The sequence below is a fragment of the Pistacia vera genome, unplaced genomic scaffold (genome assembly GCF_008641045.1).
Source record: "Pistacia vera cultivar Batoury unplaced genomic scaffold, PisVer_v2 Contig432, whole genome shotgun sequence".
Taxonomy (NCBI): domain Eukaryota; kingdom Viridiplantae; phylum Streptophyta; class Magnoliopsida; order Sapindales; family Anacardiaceae; genus Pistacia; species Pistacia vera.
The window spans coordinates 852712-876363 of record NW_022196260.1 but is presented as its reverse complement, the minus strand read 5'-3'; the positions used below and the strand labels follow the sequence as shown (position 1 = coordinate 876363).

The 23652-nt window shown below is 35.1% G+C and overlaps 8 protein-coding genes across 8 annotated transcripts; all 8 read left to right on the top strand.

Annotated features, from left to right (window-relative positions):
- The first annotated feature begins 715 nt into the window (after positions 1–715).
- On the top strand, positions 716–1078 carry LOC116143741 (auxin-induced protein 15A-like). The gene has a single exon (XM_031429188.1). It carries the CDS (start codon positions 716–718, stop codon positions 1016–1018), a length of 303 nt encoding a protein of 100 aa, XP_031285048.1. The 3' UTR covers positions 1019–1078.
- Positions 1079–5384: 4306 nt separating this feature from the next.
- LOC116143739 (auxin-induced protein 15A-like) lies at positions 5385–5889 on the top strand. The gene has a single exon (XM_031429186.1). It carries the CDS (start codon positions 5479–5481, stop codon positions 5779–5781), a length of 303 nt encoding a protein of 100 aa, XP_031285046.1. The 5' UTR covers positions 5385–5478; the 3' UTR covers positions 5782–5889.
- Positions 5890–11927: 6038 nt separating this feature from the next.
- LOC116143738 (auxin-responsive protein SAUR23-like) lies at positions 11928–12571 on the top strand. The gene has a single exon (XM_031429185.1). The coding sequence runs from the start codon at positions 11984–11986 to the stop codon at positions 12284–12286; it is 303 nt and encodes a 100-aa protein (XP_031285045.1). The 5' UTR covers positions 11928–11983; the 3' UTR covers positions 12287–12571.
- A 1291-nt stretch (positions 12572–13862) lies between these two features.
- LOC116143744 (auxin-responsive protein SAUR23-like) lies at positions 13863–14324 on the top strand. The gene has a single exon (XM_031429190.1). The coding sequence runs from the start codon at positions 13921–13923 to the stop codon at positions 14221–14223; it is 303 nt and encodes a 100-aa protein (XP_031285050.1). The 5' UTR covers positions 13863–13920; the 3' UTR covers positions 14224–14324.
- A 1384-nt stretch (positions 14325–15708) lies between these two features.
- On the top strand, positions 15709–16076 carry LOC116143749 (auxin-induced protein 15A-like). The gene has a single exon (XM_031429195.1). It carries the CDS (start codon positions 15783–15785, stop codon positions 16074–16076), a length of 294 nt encoding a protein of 97 aa, XP_031285055.1. The 5' UTR covers positions 15709–15782.
- Positions 16077–17464: 1388 nt separating this feature from the next.
- Positions 17465–17809, top strand: LOC116143747 (auxin-induced protein 15A-like). Its single transcript, XM_031429194.1, has one exon. It carries the CDS (start codon positions 17493–17495, stop codon positions 17787–17789), a length of 297 nt encoding a protein of 98 aa, XP_031285054.1. The 5' UTR covers positions 17465–17492; the 3' UTR covers positions 17790–17809.
- Positions 17810–19014: 1205 nt separating this feature from the next.
- LOC116143745 (auxin-responsive protein SAUR21-like) lies at positions 19015–19446 on the top strand. Its single transcript, XM_031429191.1, has one exon. It carries the CDS (start codon positions 19093–19095, stop codon positions 19387–19389), a length of 297 nt encoding a protein of 98 aa, XP_031285051.1. The 5' UTR covers positions 19015–19092; the 3' UTR covers positions 19390–19446.
- A 2860-nt stretch (positions 19447–22306) lies between these two features.
- LOC116143746 (auxin-responsive protein SAUR22-like) lies at positions 22307–22773 on the top strand. The gene has a single exon (XM_031429192.1). The coding sequence runs from the start codon at positions 22377–22379 to the stop codon at positions 22671–22673; it is 297 nt and encodes a 98-aa protein (XP_031285052.1). The 5' UTR covers positions 22307–22376; the 3' UTR covers positions 22674–22773.
- Positions 22774–23652: the final 879 nt, after the last annotated feature.

Below are 23652 nucleotides of genomic sequence, written 5' to 3'. Positions count from 1 at the left end.
AAACAACAACTAAAAGTTTCTCGATGGTAGTTTTGTTCTGATAAGATTTGAGTTTTGATGTTAACCATAATCAGACAAAACCACATGATAGGAAACGATAGAATCCATCATTTCTTCCAATTTTTATTGTCCCTGATTAACGACATTACACATTAGCTGGCTTATGTGTTTGCTATACATTGCTCTTACGGATCAGTCCTTCTTGAAAATTGACCAGCTGCTTTGATCAGCAGACAAATCATATACACCATAAATATTAAAGTAGACCAGCTCCAGCTACAACTACATTAATAAGCCGACAGTTCATATTCAAAAAATAGACTACTATACCATGTCAAACTCAATACTTTTTTCATCTCTACTACATATCAGATGGGTATCATGGCTCCCTCATTTAGCAGTAGTCACAAGGTAAGTAGGTCATTATGTCTATAGTATTGCTTTAAAATTGTGGAGGTTGAACTGGAAGACAGTGCCATGTGACCCCTCAAGACTCATGTCTATCCCTAGACCCCATTAGTATCACTTTTCACCACTCATTCCACATGGGATTTTTCCTGTTTATCAATCTATATATACACATAGAATTTGGTTCACAAAGACCAAAGCAACATAACTCTTCACATCTTCAAGTGTAAACTTTTTGCTTGTTCTGCAAGTTGTTTGTGATCATCTTCTTGATCTTCCCCTAAACATATAGATATCTCATAAAATCATGGGTTTCCATCTGCCCCGTATTTTTCATGCTAAGAAAATTCTTCGAGGATCACTCTTCACAGCAAACCAAGATGCTTCAATGGCCACAGAAGTTCCAAAAGGCCATTTTGCAGTTTATGTTGGAGAAAACCAAAACAAGAGATATGTGATTCCGATATCACACTTGAATCACCCTTCATTCCAAGAACTGCTAAGCCAAGCTGAAGAAGAATTCGGATTTGATCATCCAATGGGTGGTCTTACAATTCCTTGCACAGAAGATGTGTTTGTTGATCTATTGTCTAGTTTGAACAAGTCATGAAAGAGTACTCTAGCATAATTCAGTACTTAACAATTTTGTATAGGAGACAAAAGTAGTAATTACAACTTTTTTTTTCTTCCATGGGAGCCACGGAAGATAGCTCTGTATATGAAAAGAAAAGTGAATACAATCTTACAATTTTACCAAATTCTCTCTCAATTGATATTTAATACAAAGTTTTGTTCCTTTATTCTGTTCAACTAACCAGTAAACCAATTTTTTCATAATCTTTTTCTAAAACTAATTACTGTTATTTGTCGCTTGAACTGGGATCTTGCAATACCGTAATTCCCCTCAATTTTGAAGCTCTAGATTGATGCATGATAACCAATAGACAAAAAAAAAAAAAAAAAATCGAGTATTTAGAAAATTTTCTGAAACAGCATACTCTGCTATTTTAATTGTTATGCTATCTAAGCAACTTTATAAGTATATCAGGGTGTCGGATGGTATTACATACAAATCTGGAATAACTTGATTGGAAAGTTAAGAGAAGATATATATATATATATGATGCCAAAAATCAATCAGGAAAGATCATGTACTCATTAACTCATATGAGCTTGAGGTAGTTTGGTTGAGTGCAGTGATTAAAGATCCCATCTGATGTACAGATCTTTTTATCCGATTCTTTCTGTTAACCTGAAGTTTCAAGTTCCTCTGTAACCAGTGCAAATTGCCTTAGCAACTTCTTCAACAACTTAGCTTTTGCAGAAAGAAATTATGAGAAAAGAAGTCATATCTAAGTGTAACAATCTAAATGACCTCTTAGAGAAGGTGGTATTAGAAGTTCCATCACTTTATGGTGCTAAAATCCATGTGATGAAGCAAGCCAAGGTGTCCGCTAGAGAATTCTATGTGGTTATTCATCCAATTTAATCATTATCATTGCAATGTTGCAGGATTGTTTAACTGATTAGCCATTAATGGTGAATCTGTTGTGATGGTTATCCAATCCATTCATATTTTAAAAAGCAATCTAATCATTGAAATCCCTTTTCTGGGCCATTTGAAATAACCCGCGTAGATAATGAATATTGATCATTCCCATTATGATCCATCGCAGTGGTTCTAATACTGGGTCAATAAAACAAAAAGGTTTGTTTATCCTAGTTCTCTTGTAATCAGGTTGAGTCTAAATGTTAAGAATCACCAGACAAAGCCACATGTTAGGTCACTCTGTTGCTCCCACTCAATCCAGCAATTCTTCAAATTCAGGCCCCAATTCTAATTGGCACTAGCCAACGACATTTTCACATGAACTACCTTGTGTGTTTGCTATAATGTCCTCATAATAAATTGACAAGCTCGCATTAATGAGCCGACAGTTCAAATACACCATTAAAATTCAAGTGGACCTGTGTAGATTGTGCTGTCAGTTTCTGGGCTAAGAGTTATATATGAACAACTAGAAATAGACTGCACAATGGAAATAATCATATATTATATAATTGGGAGGCAAGCCATGTGATCGTTCCTCATCAATAATCTTGATGGATTTCTCTCCCTCACTTATTTGAAATCTCTCCGTATAGCATTTGGCCTATATATATGCATACCTAACTCAGGTTTTTCACTACCAAATTTCAAAGTCTATTTTACATCAGAAGTCTCATATACTGTATTCAAAGAGTTTTTGCTTGTTCTACAAGTCCTTCGAGATAATCTTCTTGTTCTTCCATTAGAGATATAAACATCCATAAAAAATCATGGGTTTCCGTCTGCCCCGTATTGTTCATGCTAAGCAAATTCTTAGAGGATCACTCTTCGCAGCAAACCAAGATGTTTCAATAGCCACAGAAGTTCCCAATGGCCATTTTGCAGTTTATGTGGGAAAGAACGGAAAAAAGAGATTTGTGATTCCAATATCGTACTTGAATCACCCTTCATTTCAAGCCCTGCTAAGTCAAGCAGAAGAAGAATTCGGATTTGATCATCCAATGGGCGGTCTTACAATTCCCTGCAGAGAAGATGTGTTTGTTGATCTAGTGTCTAGTTTGAATGGGTCATGAAAGAGTACTCTAGCATAATTCAGTACTTAACAATTTTGTATAGCAGACATAGATAGTACCAAGTAACTTTTTTTTTTTCTTCCATGGAAGTCATGGAAGATGGCTCTGTATATGAAAAGAAAAGTGAATACAGTCTTACAATTCTACCAAATTCTCTCTCAATTGATATGCCTTATTTGGAATATCTGTAATGAAGCAAGCCAAGGTGTCAAATTCTCTCTCAGTTGAAATGCCTTATTAAAGAGATTCTACCAAAGTAATTACCAAGTTGTCAAGGTCATTTTAAGTTTTTAACTGTGATAGTCATGCTATCTAAGCACCTTCACTTGATATATCAGCACATCCGATGGTAGAGATAAGAATCAACTTTATTTGGAAGATCAAGAGATGAAACATATTTATTATTATGTACTCCTCTCCCCATTCCTCAATGTTCAAGTAAGAAGAGTTTGGTTGCAAGTGCAGCAATTAAAAAGATGATAACTGATGAAACAAATTTCCACATCAACAATCAGTCACAATTCCTTTGAACTAGTGCAAATGCCTCTGCAATTTTTTTCAACAAAATTGCTTTCCACAAAGAATATACAAGAAAAGAGTTGCTATTGTTGAAACAGTGATTTTTTGCTGGAAATGTAACTGAAATTCGGTTTGGTTTTGAAAACTTTGCTCTGACGTGTGTGAGCAGCTGAAGTTGATGTGTTTTTAGTTATGTGCTTAGGTGTACTCAGCTGTGATTAAGGCCTATGTTAGTTGTAAACTTTGGTTTAAATTCAAATTTGTAAACATCCCTGCAGAGTTGGTGTAACAGAGGATATTTTGGACTGATGTTTTGTTGTATAAATCTGTAGTGAAATTAAATGAAAATGCAGAACTTTCTCTGAATACATTTTTTTTTTTTTTTTTTTTTTTTTAAGAGAAGAGACGAAGTCACCTGTCCATGAGTGACTTCCTCCCAATTTTATTAATAGGCCTCACTTGTGACGGAGGAAAACCGTGGTAACAAACAGGACACCTGGGATTTATAGAAATTCAATAAAAACCATCCCAAATATCAAAATTATAAAGAAAAAAACAAAACAAAACAAAACAAGCAAGCCTAAACCAAAGAAAAACCCAAAAAGTCAAGTTACCATCTAAACTAAGGCAAACCCGCCTTATCCAACCGAAGAATGCCTTTCAACTTACGAGGCAAAGAATTAAAATCCAAAAAAGCATTATTATTACCCTCCTCGCCCCGTCTAGCGAGGAAATCCGCTGCACTATTCCCTTCGCGTAATTGATGATTAATGGTGAAATGTACGTCTCCTAACAGTATCAAAAGATCATCCCAATAGTCCCATAAGTACCAAGCCGTGCACTTTCGACTACTCAGCCAAGTTTCTCTCAATACATGTTTCTCTTTCTTTCCTTAAAATTCTCCGGCCAAAACACCTACAGCTATGTATCAAGCAGTAACAATTTACTAAATGACGGGTTAGAGAGGGCTACATTAGGAATTCCTTCAATTGATGGTGTTAGAATCTCTGTAATGAAGCAAGCCAAGGTGTCAAATTGATATGCCTTATTATAGAGAATTTTATGTCATTATTCAATGTTGCAAGCATGTTTGACTGATTAGCCATTAACAGTGAATCTGATGTAATAGTCATCCAGTCCATTCATATATAATTTAATCAGCATTATAATGGACATTCTGTAATCCATTTATCCATTATGAAGTCGTCACAACAAAACAACAAATATAAGTTTCTCGACGGTAGTTTTGTTCTGATAAGATTTGAGTTTAGATGTTAACCATAATCAGACAAAACCACATGATAGGAAACAATAGAATCCATCATTTCTTCCAATTTTTATTGTCCCTGATTAACGACATTACACATTAGCTGGCTTATGTGTTTGCTATACATTGCTCTTACGGATCAGTCCTTCTTGAAAATTGACCAGCCGCTTTGATCAGCAGACAAATCATATACACCATAAATATTAAAGTAGACCAGCTCCAGCTACAGCTACATTAATAAGCCGACAATTCATATTCAAAAAATAGACTACTATACCATGTCAAACTCAATACTTTTGTCATCTCTACTACATATCAGATGGGTATCATGGCTCCCTTATTTAGCAGTAGTCACAAGGTAAGTAGGTCATTATGTCTCTAGTATTGCTTTAAAATTGTGGAGGTTGAACTGGAAGACAGTGCCATGTGATCCCTCAAGATTCATGTCTATCCCTAGACCCCATTAGTATCACCTTTCAACACTCATTCCACATGGGATTTTTCCTGTTTATCAATCTATATATACACATAGAATTTGGTTCACAAAAACCAAAGCAACATAACTCCTCACATCTTCAAGTGTAAACTTTTTGCTTGGTCTGGAAGTTGTTTGTGATCATCTTCTTGTTCTTCCCCTAAAGATATAGATATCCTATAAAATCATGGGTTTTCGTCTGCCTCGTATTGTTCATGCTAAGAAAATTCTTCGAGGATCACTCTTCACAGCAAACCAAGATGCTTCAAAGGCCACAGAAGTTCCAAAGGGCCATTTTGCAGTTTATGTTGGAGAAAACCAAAACAAGAGATATGTGATTCCGATATCGCACTTGAATCACCCTTCATTCCAAGAACTGCTAAGTAAAGCTGAAGAAGAATACGGATTTGATCATCCAATGGGTGGTCTTACAATTCCCTGTAGAGAAGATGTGTTTGTTGATCTGTTGTCTAGTTTGAACAGGTCATGAAAGAGTACTTTGGCATAATTCAGTACTTAACAATTTTGTATAGCAGACATAAATAGTACATGTAAATTTTTTATTTTCTTCCATGGGAACCATGGAAAATAGCTCTTGTGTATGAAAAGAAAAGTGAATACAGTCTTACAATTTTACCAAATTCTCTCTCAATTGATATTTAGTACGAAGTTTTGTTCCTTTTTTCCGTTCAACTAACCACTAAACGAATTTTTTCATAATCTTTTTCTAGATCAGATACTAATTTCTGTTATTTGTCGCTTGAATTGGGATCTTGCAATACAATATTTCCCCTCAATTTTGAAGTTCTAGATTGATGCATGATAACCAATAGACAAAAAAAAAATAGAGCAATTAGAAAATTTTCTGGAACAGCATACTCTGCTATTTTAATTATCATGCTCTCTAACCAACTTTATAAGTATATCAGTGTGTCGGACGGTAGTACATACAAATCTGGAATAACTTGATTGGAAAGTCAAGAGAAGATATATATATATATATATATATAATACAAAATCAACCAGGAATGATCATGTACTCATTAACTCATATGAGCTTGAGGTAGTTTGGTTGAGTGCTGTGATTAAAGATCCCATCTGATGCACAGATCTTTGTATCCGATTCTTTCTGTTAACCTGAAGTTTCAAGTTCCTCTGTAACCAGTGCAAATTGCCTTAGCAACTTCTTCAACAACTTAGCTTTTGCAGAAAGAAGAAGTGATATCTAAGTGTAACAATCTAAATGACCTCTTAGAGAAGGTGGTATTAGAAGTTCCATCACTTTATGGTGCTAAAATCCATGTGATGAAGCAAGCCAAGGTGTCCGCTAGAGAATTCTATGTGGTTATTCATCCAATTTAATCATTATCATTGCAATGTTGCAGGATTGTTTGACTGATTAGCCATTAATGGTGAATCTGTTGTGATGGTTATCCAATCCATTCATATTTTAAAAAGCAATCTAATCATTGAAATCCCTTTTCTGGGCCATTTGAAATAACCCGGGTAGATAATGAATATTGATCATTCCCATTAAGATCCATCACAGTGGCTCTAATACTGGGTCAATAAAACAAAAAGGTTTGTTTATCCTAGTTCTCTTGTAATCAGGTTGAGTCTAAATGTTAAGAATCACCAGACAAAGCCACATGTTAGGTCACTCTGTTGCTCCCACTCAATCCATCAATTTTTCAAATTCAGGCCCAATTCTAATTGGCACTGGCCAAAGACAGTATCACATAAGTTTCTTGACGGTAGTTCTATTCTGATAAGATATGAGTTTAGATGTTAACCATAATCAGACAAAACCACAGGATAGGTAACAATAGAATCCATCATTTCTTCCCATTTTTATTGTCACTGGTTAACGACATTACACATTAGCTGGCTTATGTGTTTGCTATAACGATAGATTCACATTGCTCTTATGGATCAGTCCTTCTTGAAAATTGACCAGCTGCTTTGATCAGCAGACAAATAATACACACCATAAAAATTAAAGTGGACCAGCTCCATCGCCAACTACATTAATAAGCCGACAATTCATATTAAAAAAATAGACTGCACAACGCAAATGATCATGTATTACAAATGGAAGGCAACCCATGTGATCATTCTTCAATAAGAACCTTTATGGATTTCTCTTGACCACTTATTTGAATATTGTGTATATATATGTACATCTATCTCAGGTTTTTCCATTGAATTTCCAAGTCTTTGTTACATTATTAGTTTCAGTTATACTTTTCAAAGAGTTTTTGCTTCTTCACATCTTCAAGTGTCATAAAGTTTTCGCTTGCTCCACAAGTCCTTTAACATCACCTTCTGGTTCTTCCACCTGAGATATACACATCCTCATAAAATCATGGGTTTCCTTAAGCCCAGTATTGTTCATGCAAAGAAAATTCTTCGAGGATCTCTCTTCACAGCAAACCAAGGTTCTTCAATGTCCCTAGAAGTTCCCAAGGGCCATTTTACAATTTATGTTGGTGAAAACCAGAAAAAGAGATTTGTGATTCCAATATCATACTTGAATCACCCTTCATTTCAAGACCTTCTAAGTCAAGCTGAAGAAGAATTCGGATTCAATCATCCGATGGGTGGTATTACAATTCCCTGCAGCGAAGATGTGTTTGTTGATCTATTGTCTAGTTTGAACAGGTCATGAAAGTATATACTAACAGAATTTAGTACCCAACAATTTTGTATAGCAGACTTAACTAGTTGCATGTAACCTTTTCTTCTTCTATGAGGACCATAGAAGATAGCTCTCTGTATACCGAAAGATAAGCGAATACAATTACAAATTTCTCTCAATTCAGAATTAAAGACATGAACATTCAGTAGAAAGTTTTGTATCTTCATTCTGTTTCACCATATCGTAACCAATTAACCAAATTTTCTTTCATTTTGCTGTTCATCATCTTTTCCTAAATCAGATTCTGATTGCAGTTCTTTCTTGCTTGAATTGGGATCTTGTGGTATACTATATTCCTCTCAATTATGAATGTCTAGATTGCTGCAACATAACCAATCGGCAAAATAAAGTAATTAATTAGAAAGTTTTCCAGAACAGTACACTGGTCATTTTAACTGCGATGCTGAGGCCAAGCAACTCCATGTAGTATATCAGTGCATCTGAAGTAACTTGATTCGAAGAGTCAAGACAAGATACATTTTCATTAATTTAATGCAAAACCAATCAAGGATTATTATGTACTCCACATTACTGAATGCTCAACTCAAATGTGCTTCTGCTAGTTTGTGAAGGAAATAGAGAAGCAACAGGAACAAAATAATAATAGTAAAACAAAACAAACAGTAAACAAAGAAATTATACGCGCGATTTACCCTGGTTAACCCAATGTGGGCTACGTCCAGCTGAGTCAATATTATTGAAATATGCCTCACCTCTTTCGTTTACAATGAATGAATTGCTCTCACCTCATAACAAGAGAAAAGAATGTTTATATACTAGGTTTAAGAGATTAAACCTTGTTTTACAAGAATTCCTATTCCTAAGCCTAACCAAAAAAGGAATTAATAATTTAAAAGGAATCCTATAGCGGTTATACATGGAAAAGCCCAAAACCGCCTACGGGCTCGGGGGCGCTGGCCCCGTGACCCCCGCCCGCTCACCGGGGAGCAGGGCACCCGAGTGCATCTCCGTTACCCATTAATGCTGAAGTAGTCGACAACTCCAACAGTTTGGTTGTGAGTGCTGTGATCAAAGATCACAACTGTTTAGAAGTACCTAGTTCCTATGAACAAGTGCAAATGCCTTACAACATTTTGAACAACATAGCCTTCCAGAAATAATTTATGAGAAATGAATCGTCAAGTATAACAATCTACTAAATGACGGTTAGAGAATCCGAGACTAGAAGATCATTTGATAGTGTTAGAATCCAGGTAATGAAGCAAGCCAAAGGCCTTATTAAGAGAAAGCAATGTGATTGTTCACCCAAATCAATCATATTCCTTGAAATGTTGCAAGGGAAGGTGTTTGACTAATTAGCCATAAACAGGGATTATGATTTGATAGTCATTTAATCCAGTCATATTCTAGTCAGCAATCTAATCATTGAAATCCCTTTTCTTGGACATTCAATAAGAGCATGAAACTGAACTTCGGGATAGATAAAGAATGTGATTATTCCCATTATGATAAATTTACTTATGTTCTTATATTAAGCTTTTAAAAAAAAAAAAAAAAAAAAGAGGTAAAGTTCTTCATAGTAGTTCTGTTCTGCTCAGCCTGAGTCTAGATGTTAAACATCAACAGACAAAACCACATGATAAGTCACCTTGGTGCTGCCACTGAATCCATCATTTCTTCAATTCAGGTCCCAATTCTTATTGTCACTGACCAACGACATTATCACATGAACTACCTTGTGTGTTTGCTATAAGATATATCCAAATTCTTACGATCAGTCCTTATTATAACTTGACCAGCTGCATTAATTAGTGGACAGTTCATAGACACCATAAAAATTCAAGTGGACCTGTGTAGATTGTGCTTTCAGTTTGTGGGCTATGAGTGATATGTGAACAACAAACAGACCGCACAATACCAATGATCATATGTGTTATAATTGGGAGGCAAAGCCATGTGATCGTTCCTGTTGAATAACATTGATGGATTTCTCACCACCACTTATTTGAAATCTCTCCATATAGCACTTGGTCTATATATATGCATATCTAACTTAAGGTTTCTCACAATCGAATTTCGAAGTCCTTGTTATACACTATTACAAGATTGTTCTGCAAGTCCTTTGAGATCATCTTCTTGTTCTCCCACTAAACATATAGGCATCATGGGTTTCCTTCTACCACGTATTGTTCATGCAAAGAAAATTCTTCGAGGATCACTTTTCACAACCAACCAAGAGGCTTCATTGTCCCTAGAAGTTCCCAAGGGCCATTTTCCAATTTTTGTTGGAGAAAACCACAAAAAGAGATTTGTGATTCCAGTATCATACTTGAATCACCCTTTAATTCAAGACCTACTAAGTCAAGCTGAAGAAGAATTCGGATTTGATTATCCAATGGGTGGTCTTACAATTCCCTACAGAGCAGATGTGTTTGCTGATCTAATGTCTAGTTTGGACAGGTCATAAAAGTGTATCCTAAAAGAATTTAGTACTCAAAAATTTTGTATGATAGCATGTAACTTTTTTTTTATGGAAGATAGCTCTGTATATGAATAGACAAGTGAATACAACAACAGATTTTACCAAATTTTCTCTCAATTCAGAAACAAGGACATAAACATTCAGTAGAAAGTTTTTGTTTCTATACCATGAAACCTTATTATTTATTTTTTTTTATTTTTTTATTTTTTCATTTTACTGATCTTGTAGTATACTAGAAAGGTTAGCGCACAGTTACTCCCTTGTAGGTTAGCTTCATATTGCTTCACCATAGGAATACCTACCGTTAGATGATCGAATCTTATAAGCAGCAGGTCGAGAAGCTGGCAACAGCTATAGCTGAAGAAACAGCTTGCTGAGGAGCATACCAAGATAAATTCTATCAAGAAGAGCTGAATCAAGATAACTGTTAAGCCAAGTGATATTTTGCTGTAACCGTCTTTATTGTGGCTTGAAGAAGAGCTGATAGAAGCAGCTTAATGAAGCTGAAATTAGCAGCTGGATGGAGCTGAAAATAATGCTGATTAAGTCAGCTGTTTTGGTTACCTGCAGCAAGTTATGGAGCTGCATTTCAGGATTATAAAATTCATATATTTGGTTTTGGTTAGAATTGTGTGGTGCTGCTATAATGTTTTAGAAAAATCCCTGCAAGATTAGGTACAACAGTTGATGTAAAACTTTTGTATATATTTCAGCTCAAGTTAATGAAACAAATATATGAACTTTTCAGCATTTTTCTCATTGTTTTATACGACTTCTTCTCCTTTCCATTACATCTCATACCTTCCTTTCAATACAATCTGGAACCAAAACCAACAAGAACTAATTATCGAATTAAATAGGTCAGACGTCTGCAGACACATATTTAAGATCTTTGGCACTTTAATCTTAATCTTGTGTTCCCTTAGTTTTGGCTGTTTCTATATTGAGCAGATTGTGTTATATCTTGGAAAAGAATTTATTTATTTTTAGTATTATCTCATAGTATTTCCAACTTCATCATGTTAATTACTTGTCAACAAATTCATCTGATCATTTTCTTCTATTTTCTTTTTCGATTCAGGCATTATAATTACTTCCTCCATCAAGTTTGATTATTGTCCTTCAAAATTATGATGTCCAAAGGATGTCCCCCATCAAAGGGTCAGTAAAGCTGGAAATTAAATCAGTATTGAGTACACCATCTGTACATTTATAATCTTTAGCCGGTCTGCCATTGGTGTACATTCAAAGGTGTAGGACATATTTGTATTCTCAGCACAGAGACACAATATGATATCTGCCTTCCGGTCCCCTATATGTGCTGATTAGTTGAAAGACAAGGTCATCTGATGACCTTATGAGCTATGTCCCGCCCAGACCCCAGCAGATGATTTTTGGCCACTCACTTAACAAACTAGAGGATTTTTTGCATTCCATTTCCTCTATATATACTCACACTTTTAGCTTTTGAGGTCATAAGCAATCCAACTCTTCAAAAATTCTCCTTTTACAAAAACCCCTCTTGCTTCTCTTCGAAAAAACTTCAGCATCATGGGAATTCGTTTGCCTAGTGTTATTGTTGCCAAGCAAATTCTGAGGCGAACTGCTCTGACCGGAAATAAAGTAGCTTCAACAAGTTTGGATGTACCCAAAGGTTATCTTGCTGTGTATGTTGGAGAGGCCGAAAAGAAGAGATATGTAGTTCCAGTGTCTTTTTTGAACCAACCTTCATTTCAAGCTTTGCTAAGTAAAGCCGAGGAAGAGTTTGGCTTTGATCATCCAATGGGTGGTTTGACAATTCCTTGCAGAGAAGACATGTTCATTGATGTCACATCTCATTTGAGTAGGTCATAAAGGGGAAGGCGCATAAACTTAACGGCCGTAGACAATTTTGTAATGCAGAGATATTTTGAATCCAATGGATAACCAGCATGTCTCTTTGATCATGCAAATGGATGGCCTCACCTCACAATCCCATTCAGAAAAAGAGCTAGATTCATCAATCTCGCCTGAAGTTTTCAATGGCGTACTAGAGAGATAATAGATATGTAAATAGTCTAAAAAAAAATGATACACAATTTTCAGAATCCAGTGCTTTCATCTTGGCTCATTGTAATTTTATCTATAAAGGAATCAAATGTTTATAGACAACATCAGAATGAACTACTGTTCCATTATCTTTTTTCTTTTTTTTCTTTTTTTCCCTTGTCATAGAAGCACTCACCAAGAATTTGCAAATACAATACCATCTGATCAAAAAACAGAAAGTTCATGTTTGAATTTATTTGCCAGTTAATTCAAATAACAATATACATCAGCAATTTCAAAACAAGATTCACTCTTTACTAATCTCATTTCATTGAACATAAAAACCGTGGTCAAGTAAAGTATCCTTTACTTTATAATTTAACTTCTCGGCTGGGTTAACAGAAGCTGGTAGCATCTAAGCGGTTTACTTGGGAGTTTTTTATACAAGGAGTCTCAGCAGTTCAGTTTGGAAGTGCAGTTAATGAGGCAAGAGTAATTCATCTCTTCTACTTTGCTCAATGAAATTGCAGTAACATGGTGTGAATTTGGCACCTATCTTTCAAATGATATTATTTGTATCGTTTCTTAGTGATAATTGATTTACCTACAGAAGTTTGGTGGTTTGAGATGTGGTGGGTAGGGAATGGGGCTAGATGTAGGACTTACTTCACGTGCATTTCACAAGGCCTTGTCCTGCAACTAGAAATGCCAAAAGCAATCAATGCTAAGGGCCAGGAAATACTACTAACTACAAATCTCTTCTTACCTCCAAGTATAACAGTACAAGTGAATACTGTTGCTTAAATGTTTACTTAACTTTTTATCAGATAATTGAATATTTGTTCATTGTGAAAATTTGCTAGAGCTTTACCGATCCTGATATACCATTCTAGTGATCAGCAAGTTTTTCAATCTGTTTAAGAGAAAATTTCAAATCAAGTTGCTTCATATCCCAGATGAATGAATGCCTAACCATGGCAGGTCCTGTTCAAAAGACTTTTAACATTGTTCAAAGGTGATTTCATACGAAAAGACTATCTGCTCATAATCTTATACCAGAAATAATATACTCATATCTCTTAATTATGCATTCTAAGTTGTCGTCGTTGAATCAACAAATGATTAAGCATTTCTTATCTACACATACTTAATGGTTGGGCAAATGTGTTCTAACAAACATGCAGTCTCAGTCACTCATAAGTTCTTGATGATGAATTGGAAGACACAACCATGTGATTGTTCAGGTGCTAATGTCTCTTGGCAAACCCCACCAAAGTGCCAAACATCACTCATTTCACGTTTCAGAGACTTTCCCATACGCCCTCTGTATAAATACACAGGATATCCCACAAACTTAAACCAAGTCCTCACCGTTTCTATTAGCAATCTTTGCTTTCTTCTATCTCAAGTCATCTTTGATCTTTACCATCTTTTCTAAGGCAATAACATAAAAAATAGAAATGGCCATCCGTTTTCCTGGTATTGTACACGCTAAGCACATTCTGCGACAATCGAAACTGTTTGCAAATCAAGCAGCTTCAGTGTCATCAGATGTGCCAAAAGGGTACCTTGCAGTCTATGTTGGGGAGAGCCAAATGAAGCGATTCATAATTCCAGTATCATTCTTGAATCAGCCTTCATTTCAAGAATTGCTAAGTAAGGCTGAGGAAGAATTCGGATTCAATCATCCTATGGGTGGTCTCACAATTCCTTGCAAAGAAGACATCTTCATTAATCTCACTTCTCAATTAAATCGATCATGATGCTGCCCTAAGAGGAGTTACATGACAATTTTTTGAATTCTTGTACATTTATTATATTTGTTTGGCGAATATATGAGATCCGATGGGAAATGCTACCCATACAAGAGACTAGTTATAAAGAAATACTCCAGTTTTTCTCACATTTATGTTAACTGTAATGTTCCTTATTGTCAAACAATATTACATATAGTTTCTCTTTGGATTCTAAGAGATTGACCAACTTTTTCCTTCCATTCACCGAAATGGGCATGAAAACATGTTATAGTACAAAATTTTATGCTGGTGTCTTACACTAAGCAAGTAATAAGCTGCATTTCAGTATAAAGAACAAATGTAATCCAACATATCACAAGTCTTATTCTATAGTGATCAATTTGGATGCACAGTAAGTTGTCTAGAATCTAGACAGGAGGATAATTTTAAGAAACATTTATAGATCAGAAGATTATGCGGACTGTATAGCAAGAGTTCATCCCTCTGAAACTAATTGTTCACTATCAAAAGTCACCAATACTCATAACAGTAACTGGAATACAGGAGATGATATTTATGAAGTTAATGTCTTTATTATTGACCAAAAAGAAGAAGTATATATATTTTCTTACAGGACAGAAAAGAATGCCTGGGAGAAAAGACTATTCATTTAAGGAGAGATAAGAGATAACTGAATTATACATGTTTGAGTTGAAAGATTCAGCATGCACAGTTAAAAGCCGCAGAATTGGAACTCAAACAACTCTTAATTTGTGGTTGGTTTGAAATGCAGGCCACTGACTTAATGATATTATAAAAAGCAAGTTGGTGATTGGCCCAATCGTATAAATGCTGATGGTACTGTTTCTGTTTATCTTTTGCCCATGGAAACAGAATTTGGTAGTTCCACCTTCCACATTGGGGGTACTATGGATCAAAATGGATTTAGACCAATATAGATCTTGAAACCTAGAAAAATACCATGTACTTCACAGAATGAATGTTACAGGATTCTTTCCAAAATGTGTTTCTCTCAAGTGATATGAAGAGCAAAAATATCTTTTACTTTTTCTTTTTCTTTGTTTCCTTGTGTAATTATTAGTCTTTCCAGTTCAATCATATGTTATTTTTTGTTAGGCTCTTTCAATTGAAAACTTGCATTTAGTTTGTTCTCTGGGTCCATTAATTTTTCATTTGTACTGATGCTGATGATCCAAGTACTCTTATACAATCTTTAGGTGAAATTCCATTGGCACATTGCTAGACTTGTAGGCCATATTGTGAGTCAAGAAATAGACACTATATTTGTCTACATTCAAACCTTTGATAATTAGTTGCAGGACAGAACCATGTGATATTCTCATGAGCTATGTGCATCAACAGACCGCAGAAAAAAATACATGTCCACAGCAAATCAACTTTTAGATTATCTGGTGCGTATAGTAATTAATTTACATCTATAAATGTATAGAAATGTTGAGCGTCAAAACCAGCTCAGTTCTTCACCTTCTCTATTCAAAGATTTTTCTTGCACAGTTCAAGATTTCAAAACCAATTTAAATTGTTTCTCTTGATTCTGATAAACCATGGGTCTCCGTTTGCCTGGTGTTCTTTCTAGGAAGTGCCGAAACGTCTTGACAGCAAATAAAGCAGCTCCGGCATCTTCAGATGTACCAAAAGGCTTTTTGGCTGTTTATGTTGGAGAGAAAAAGATGAAAAGGTTTTTGGTTCCTGTATCCTATTTGAACCATCCTTCATTTCAAGATTTGTTGAGTAAAGCTGAAGAAGAATTTGGGTTTGATCATCCAATGGGTGGTTTAACAATTCCCTGCGGAGAAGATGTTTTCATTGATGTTGTTTCCAGAATCAATGGATTATAAGAGAAGCCACTGCATACAAAAAATCGAAGTCAAACGGAACCATTTTATTGGAGGAACTCAAATGAGATTCATCAAATTATTGCAGCCAAAACTTCGTACTTGAAGCATCCTTTAAAGTCAAAACCTGCAATTATATGTTATGTTTCTAATGAACATCCTAACAATGTTAACCCAAACACGAGGCCTTTCAATTTTGTTCAATAAGGGCCAGGTAGTTTTATGTCTCACTGTAAATTTCTTTAACTTTTTGTAAATGAAATTGAGAATCAAATCTTTCCACCAGAGAATAGTTAAACAGAATTCCTTTTTTTCTTCCTTATGATTCTTTCTTCTCACCATGAATATGTGCTGTGTGAAACTAAAATTTCAGCTGAGCAGACAAAAGTGCCTATTTGTTATCACACATCCGAATTTCCTGATTGGCCTGTCTATGAGAATAATCAACCAAGACTAATAGCCATATAATCCTGCCTTTTTTACAATAACTTTTATCTCCATTCTTTAACAAAACTTGGTAATTATGATTCTTATATGGATAAATTTTCTTACCAGAAGATGAATGAGCTATTATATATGAAGTGATGCAGTTTTACAAAACTGAAATTTCTTGAAAAAATTGGAACATTTACTGGAGCCTTCATGGGCTAGCATTATTACTCCCTCTATGAGTATACGGTAGACTGATCAGGATTTTTACTTCCTGCCTCTCAAACTTTACTTGGCCAGCATTGATTGTTTTGTCATCCATGTGAAACAATTTCAGCAATTACTATAGTAATTTGGTTTGCGGAAAATAGTGTGTGGATTATGGTGGGACTAGTCATAGGACACACTTCATGTGCTGTTCACAAGGGCTTGTCTAGCAACTTAACTAAGGCAACATAAGCTGGTGATATTGTTTGAAGCTGTGCAATTAAATGCAGTCCTATTCCAGCCTCCAGCTTTAATGTTATTTGTAGGCTTCTGCAAGAATCTAATGCTTTTAACAGCTTCCGGTTTTCACCTTTGAAGTAGAAATCTTTTGCTGTTTAGCTAGCATTCAAGTACTGGTCCATGCCAAATCACTTTAATTTTCATTGGGGTCCCTTGTAGGTTGTTCACCTGAAATGGCTGGGCAATATGAGTTCTAACAAAAATACAGTCCTAGTATACTACCAAATTCTTGATGATAATTTGGAAGACAGGACCATGTGATACTTCATATGGCTATGTCTCTCGCCAAAACTATCCCAACGCCTCTACACCACTTGCTTCACACATCAAAAATTTTGCTTCTCCCTTTAACCTATATATACAAGCACATTATGACCTACAAAAACCAAGTCCTCAGCCTCATATTATGTAATAGGAAATCTTCCTCTTCTCCCTCCAAGTCATTTGTATTTTTCATCATCTTCTAGCAATACATAGATAACAATGGCAATTTGTTTGCCTGGAATTTTGCCTGCTAAGCAGGTTCTTCGCCGATCAAATTTAGTCTCCAATCATTCACCATCTGTAGATCTTCCAAAGGGCTACCTTGCAGTTTATGTAGGAGCGAGACAAAAGAAACGATTTGTAATTCCAATATCATTCTTAAATGAACTTGCATTTCAAGAACTGCTATACAAGGCAGAAGAAGAATTCGGGTTCAATCATCCAATGGGAGGTCTCACAATTCCCTGCAGCGAAGACGTATTCATTGACCTCACTTCTTGCTTGAGCAGGTGTTGATATGTGGCAATAGGACGTATTAGAATAGACAAATTTTTTCATTCATGTACATATTCATCTTTCTTTTTGGTATAGAAAATGTACACTCATGAGAGAAAATTACTAATAGAAAATTCTTGCATTTTCTTTTAAACAATTTCAATTATCTTGACTAAAACACAATTCAATCAATACAATTTTTAAGGTAATCAGTGTTAATTTCCAATTGAGCATAACAGTATCAAATTAAGCAACATTTAATCTACTCCAAGATCACTTTTTGTTAATGTGTCTTCACTCAATTAAAGACCTGATATTGAGAATCAATCAGGCAGGAAAACTTTCAAGTGATTTTGGACCCTTAAAATATCATCCAGGTTATGTGAAATATATAGAAAATTTTATTGACAGTAATGTACAGACTTTTTGACTGGAGTTAAAAATGTGGCCTAGCAGGGAAGATTTCATAAATGCAGCTTGGTGGAAAGGGGAGATGGGGAAATTTTCATAAATTAAATTCTGGGGTCAATTCATATGGTTAGCAAGCATCTAAAAGTTTTAATTTACATCAGGATCCTTGACCGTTAGTTAGAATAAAAGGCTAGAGGCCATTTGGATATCCAATGGAATTAAAACAGTTGAACACTTGAACTCCTAATAATACTTTTATTTAGCTAAGTGTTTTACTCTCTTTAATCTGGAGCAAACCTTTGTTTATCTTAAGCATGTTCCAAATCCAGGGGTCAACTAGTATTTATTTTGTGAGAGAGAATTCAAAGATGCTTGCAGAAAGCTTGTATTACACCAAAAGATAAAAGGGGCAGGAGACCCCATACGGGAAAGAATGGTAATTGAATAAGATAGGTTCACTAAACCTAACAAAAAGAAGGGAGCTCAAACGCAGACTAATCTGTTACAATAAAATAGATTATCCATTCTGATAAAAAAAATCTTACACAGCAATGTTTCTAGCCTGTCCAGTATCTCAAGGATCAGCTGCTTAAATTTGGGCCAGTTGTAGGTTGTTGTCCTAGAAATGCCTGGGCAGAAGGTATTCTACAGTCTCAACCAGTTCAAAGTTCCTGGTGATGACTTGGAAGACAAAACCATGTGAACTTTTTTTTTGCTTGTCTTATCCCAAATGTTTCTACACCACTCCCTTGAAATTTCAAAGATTTTCTATGCAGTTTGGCAACTATAAATACATAACATTGTATTCACAGCAAAATCAAGTCCTCACATTCTCTACTGTCAACTCTTTCCTTTCTTCTTACACCTCACTTGTGCTCCTCATATTGTCAAGTGATAATATAGATAAACAGCTATGGCTATCCGTGTACCCGGCATCATGCACGCTAAGCAGAGTCTACGCCAATCTAAATTGCTGGCAAATCAGCTATCCTCAACATCTGTAAACGTTCCAAAAGGCTACTTTGCAGTATATGTTGGAGAGAGCCAAAAGAGACGATTTGTTATTCCTGTATCATTCTTGAGTCAGCCTTTATTTCAAGAATTGTTAAGAAAAGCTGAGGAAGAATTCGGATTTGATCATCCAATGGGTGGCCTCACTATTCCTTGCAGAGAAGACATCTTCATTGATCTCACTTCTCGCTTGAATTGATCATGATATGCAACACTTTTAGTAACCTAGAGATACAAATTTTGTAAATCCATGTAGATTTATTTCATTTTTTTTTTTTCTTTCTTGTAGGCAGAGAGGTGGAACAAGAACAATCTACCCATACAAGAAAGTTATACACAAATGTAATTGCAGTTTTCTTCTCATTATCAATTTGAGACCATCATTTTTTGAAATTGACTATTGTTACATTCTGATATAATTTTACTACTTTTTTCTCTCCAGTCAATCGTTGCAGCATTTTCATTCATTTAGTCAGGATCTTGTCTTTGTTATTATGTGACAACAGTTTCAAACATCAGCACAAAAACAAAAAAAATAATAATCATGATAAGCTTGTGCCTTGATAAACTGCATAATGGAAATGTGTCCATCAGAATAGAACCAAAAGTACCCTTCCAGTATGCAATTTGTGATGACAGTCCTTTGAATGGAGTTCTTCCAACTGACATGAATGAAAGGCTTAACCTGGGAGAAAAGATTTTACATTTGACCAGCATATATTGTTGGAAATTTGCCCGTGAATGGAAGTCAAACTGTATTAATTGGACTGGAAAGAGGAAAAATTACAATGGATAGATTTTTTGAAATCCTAAAATTATCATGTACATAACCATACAAATATCAAACATTTGTTTACGTTTTTTAGACATCTCTGTTAAAGTTTGAATCCTTTTGGTAGAAGAGGAAGACACAGTTACAACAATCTCCTTTCTAGTCTGCGTGAAGAAAAGGCCACACAACACATAGAAGAACAGATAAATTCTATGACCAATCACATCCTAATTACTGTCAAAATCCTCTAGGTAATAAGGATTCAGTCTGGATTCTAATTGAATGGCTCCTTAAAGTCAAAACTTGAAATTAATCGAAATCAAGAGCACAGAAGGTACTGAAATTAATCAGATGGGGGTAGCATATTAATCCAATGGAAATGTTTACATTATTCTATCTGTACTAGATTCATTTTGTTCTCATTGAGTTTTCAGACATTATAACTACATCCTTCATCTTTCTTGGTTATTCTTTCTTTATAAACATGATCATAAAAGTTTGTCTCAAGCATGTCTTTAATCAATGGATAAAGTAAATGCGTCCGCAGCAACAGTACTGATTATCCAGCTGTCCTGTACCAAATCTTTCTATTCTCTTCCAGTGGCTTGTTTTGGAAATCGTAGGCCACTGTTGTTTTTTCGACAAACAAGCATGATGATATTTCAGCCCCTTTATCTTTGTTGATTAGTTGGAAGGCAAAACCATGTGATACCCTCTTGAGCAATGTCCTGAATAGTCCCTCAGCAAGTGTCTCTTAATCACTCACTCATGATTTTAAAGATTTTCATATGCCAGTTCATCCATATATATATCCACATATTTTCATCACAACCGACACAATTTCAGCAATACCAATCAATAGCGTTCAAGCTCATTCTTATTTGAAGAAACATATCAAGTAAAAACATGGATATTCGTTTGCCTGGTTACATTCTTGCAAAACAAGTTATTCCTTCAAACTGCAAAGAAAGGAGCTTCAACATCTTTAGATGTACCAGAAGGTTTCTTTGCAGTATATGTTGGAGAAACTCAAAAAAAAGCGCTTTGTGGTCCCTGTATCCTACTTGAACCATCCTTTATCTCAAGCATTGCTAAAAAGAGCAGAAGAGGAATTTGGCTTTAATCATCCAATGGCTGGTTTGACAATTCCTTGTGAAGACTTAGATACACCAGTTGTTAATCTCCTGACAAAATTTTGTACAGTAGAAATTGCCAGTTTAATGTAGATAATTTTTTTCATCCACTTTATAGAACGGTTTTGTGATTGAAACTTTCCCCCACGAGACATATTAGTAATGAAACACAATTGTTTTACTTTCATCTCGAATTTCTTGCTATTCTATAGTTCTTTATCATTTTTATAATTCTGGATACTTGTCACTCAAATGTGAAAAAAAAGGTTTGTACAAATGGAAATAGTATAACAAATTTCTGAAACGACCATATACTGTTAAGCAATGTTACCTCTTTCACTTGATTCTCCGAGTCTATCAATTTTCACCCGGTTAACAATCACAAATTGGTCAGTTTTTCTTTTTTTAACAGTTTCCAACATCAGCACAAAAACAAAAACAATAATAATCATGATAAGCTTGTGCCTTGATAAACTGCATAATGGAAATGTATCCATCAGAATAGAACCAAAAGTACCCTTCCAGTATGCAATCTCCAACTATTGTATACTTACTGGGGAATTTTATGAGATGAACAAGATGGTAACCCGTATAAACATTTCATTCGTCTGCAATAAATTCATCATTTGTCATTAATTTGATTGTTTACATTCTGTAGGTTTTAGTATGACACGTTTCACATCCTCTACCAAGGGATGTGTCCTGCAAGTTGATGTACATAAGAAACAGAACAAATCACAGAAATTTAGGCTCAGGACATGGTATCACTAACTGCAGCTCCATCCCTGCCTCATTTTTTTTATTGTAAGTTGATGTGTCTTCTTATTTATTCACTAGTTACTAATGGGAATTTATCCACAGACTACTCTGGTCAATAAGATAGAAAAACTTTTCTCATCATAAACTACAACATTACAGATACAGTATGTCTGAAGTATGTCCTCTATCCCAAGGTCAACAACTTGAATTTGGGTCCCCTTTTATCCCGGAAAGAGTTGGGATATCGTGGTCCAACAACTATAAAAGTCTTTATCAGATCAAATTTCTTGGTCATGACTTGAAAGACAAAACCATGTGAAGTTTTAGGTGCTTATGCCTCTCCCATCTGCCCCTACACCACTCAAGCCAAATTCCAAAGATATTAAATGCAGCCTGCCATCTATAAATACATATATTGTATTCACAGCAACATCAAGTCCTCACATTCTCTACTAGCAAGTCTTTGCTTTCTTTTTGCAAGTCACTTGTGCTCTTCATATTCTCAAGTGATAATATACAGCGATGGCAATCCGTGTACCTGGCCTCATTCATGCTAAGCAGTTTCTCCGCCAATCTAAATTGCTTGTAAATCAAGCGACTTCAACTTCTTTCAACGTTCCAAAAGGATACTTTCCAGTTTATGTTGGAGAGAGCCAAAAGAAGAGATTCGTTATTCCAATATCATTCTTGAATCAACCTTCATTTCAAGAATTGTTAAGTAAAGCTGAGGAAGAATTTGGGTTTGATCATCCAATGGGTGGTCTCACTATTCCTTGCAGAGAAGACATCTTCGTTGCTGTCATGTCTCGCTTGAATTGATCATGATATGCAACACTTTCAGTGACCAATAGATACAATTTTTGTAAATCCATGTAGATTTTTTTCTTTCTTGTAGACAGAGAGGTAGAACAAGAACTGTCCACCCATACAAGAAAGTTATACACGAATGTTACTGCATTTTTTTTTTATCAATTAATTGAAATTGACTATCTTTGTCTTCTATTATTTTTTTTCAATTCTGTAAGCTTGTGTCTTGAAATCAGCTAACTTCCAAACAGAAACCATTTAGACAATGTTAAAACTAAACTAAAAGAAGTATATCAACCGGATTAAAACAGAGAGGAAGTGACCAACATAATCATACAATAGCTAACGGAGGTGTATCTTCAAACAGATCAGTTCTTTTAATTAACATGAATTTAAAGTTTAGCCTACCAAAAGAGAACTTTACACATGGTATTATTGAGAGCAATGAAGAGAATTTTTATGTGGCCTTTAGGACTGGTTCAGATGGTTGAAGTGGCCTTTTGAACAAGGTGAGTGGATATTTTGTATAAGATGACCGTAATTTTTGGTTTTAGCTTTGTTGCCTTTTGAGTGTTAAACAGATCCTAAGTAATTAACATTCCAGTCTTGCAACTTCAGCTAAGAAACCTAGCCATCAAGTGAAGGCACACCACAGTTCCTGTCGTTGATGTTCCTGGTAGAGCCATGATTAAAGAAGCTATATGGAAGTTGATGATTGATTGGCATAGTAGAGGAAATACCTAAAGCCATATTTGCCTGCTTTGACTTGAGTCACTTTGATAGAATTGAATGTGATATACTTCATTTGTTGCAGACAGCATCAGAACTCAGAAGTAATAATTAAATTGCTTGTGTTGGAAAATTTTAAAATCAAAATTGGTAGATTTTTTTCAATACTAGAAAAGATCATGTACATAATGTATAACTATGCAATTATGAGTCTTTAAAGGATTCTCTAATCAGATACTTGTTATAATTTACATACTATACT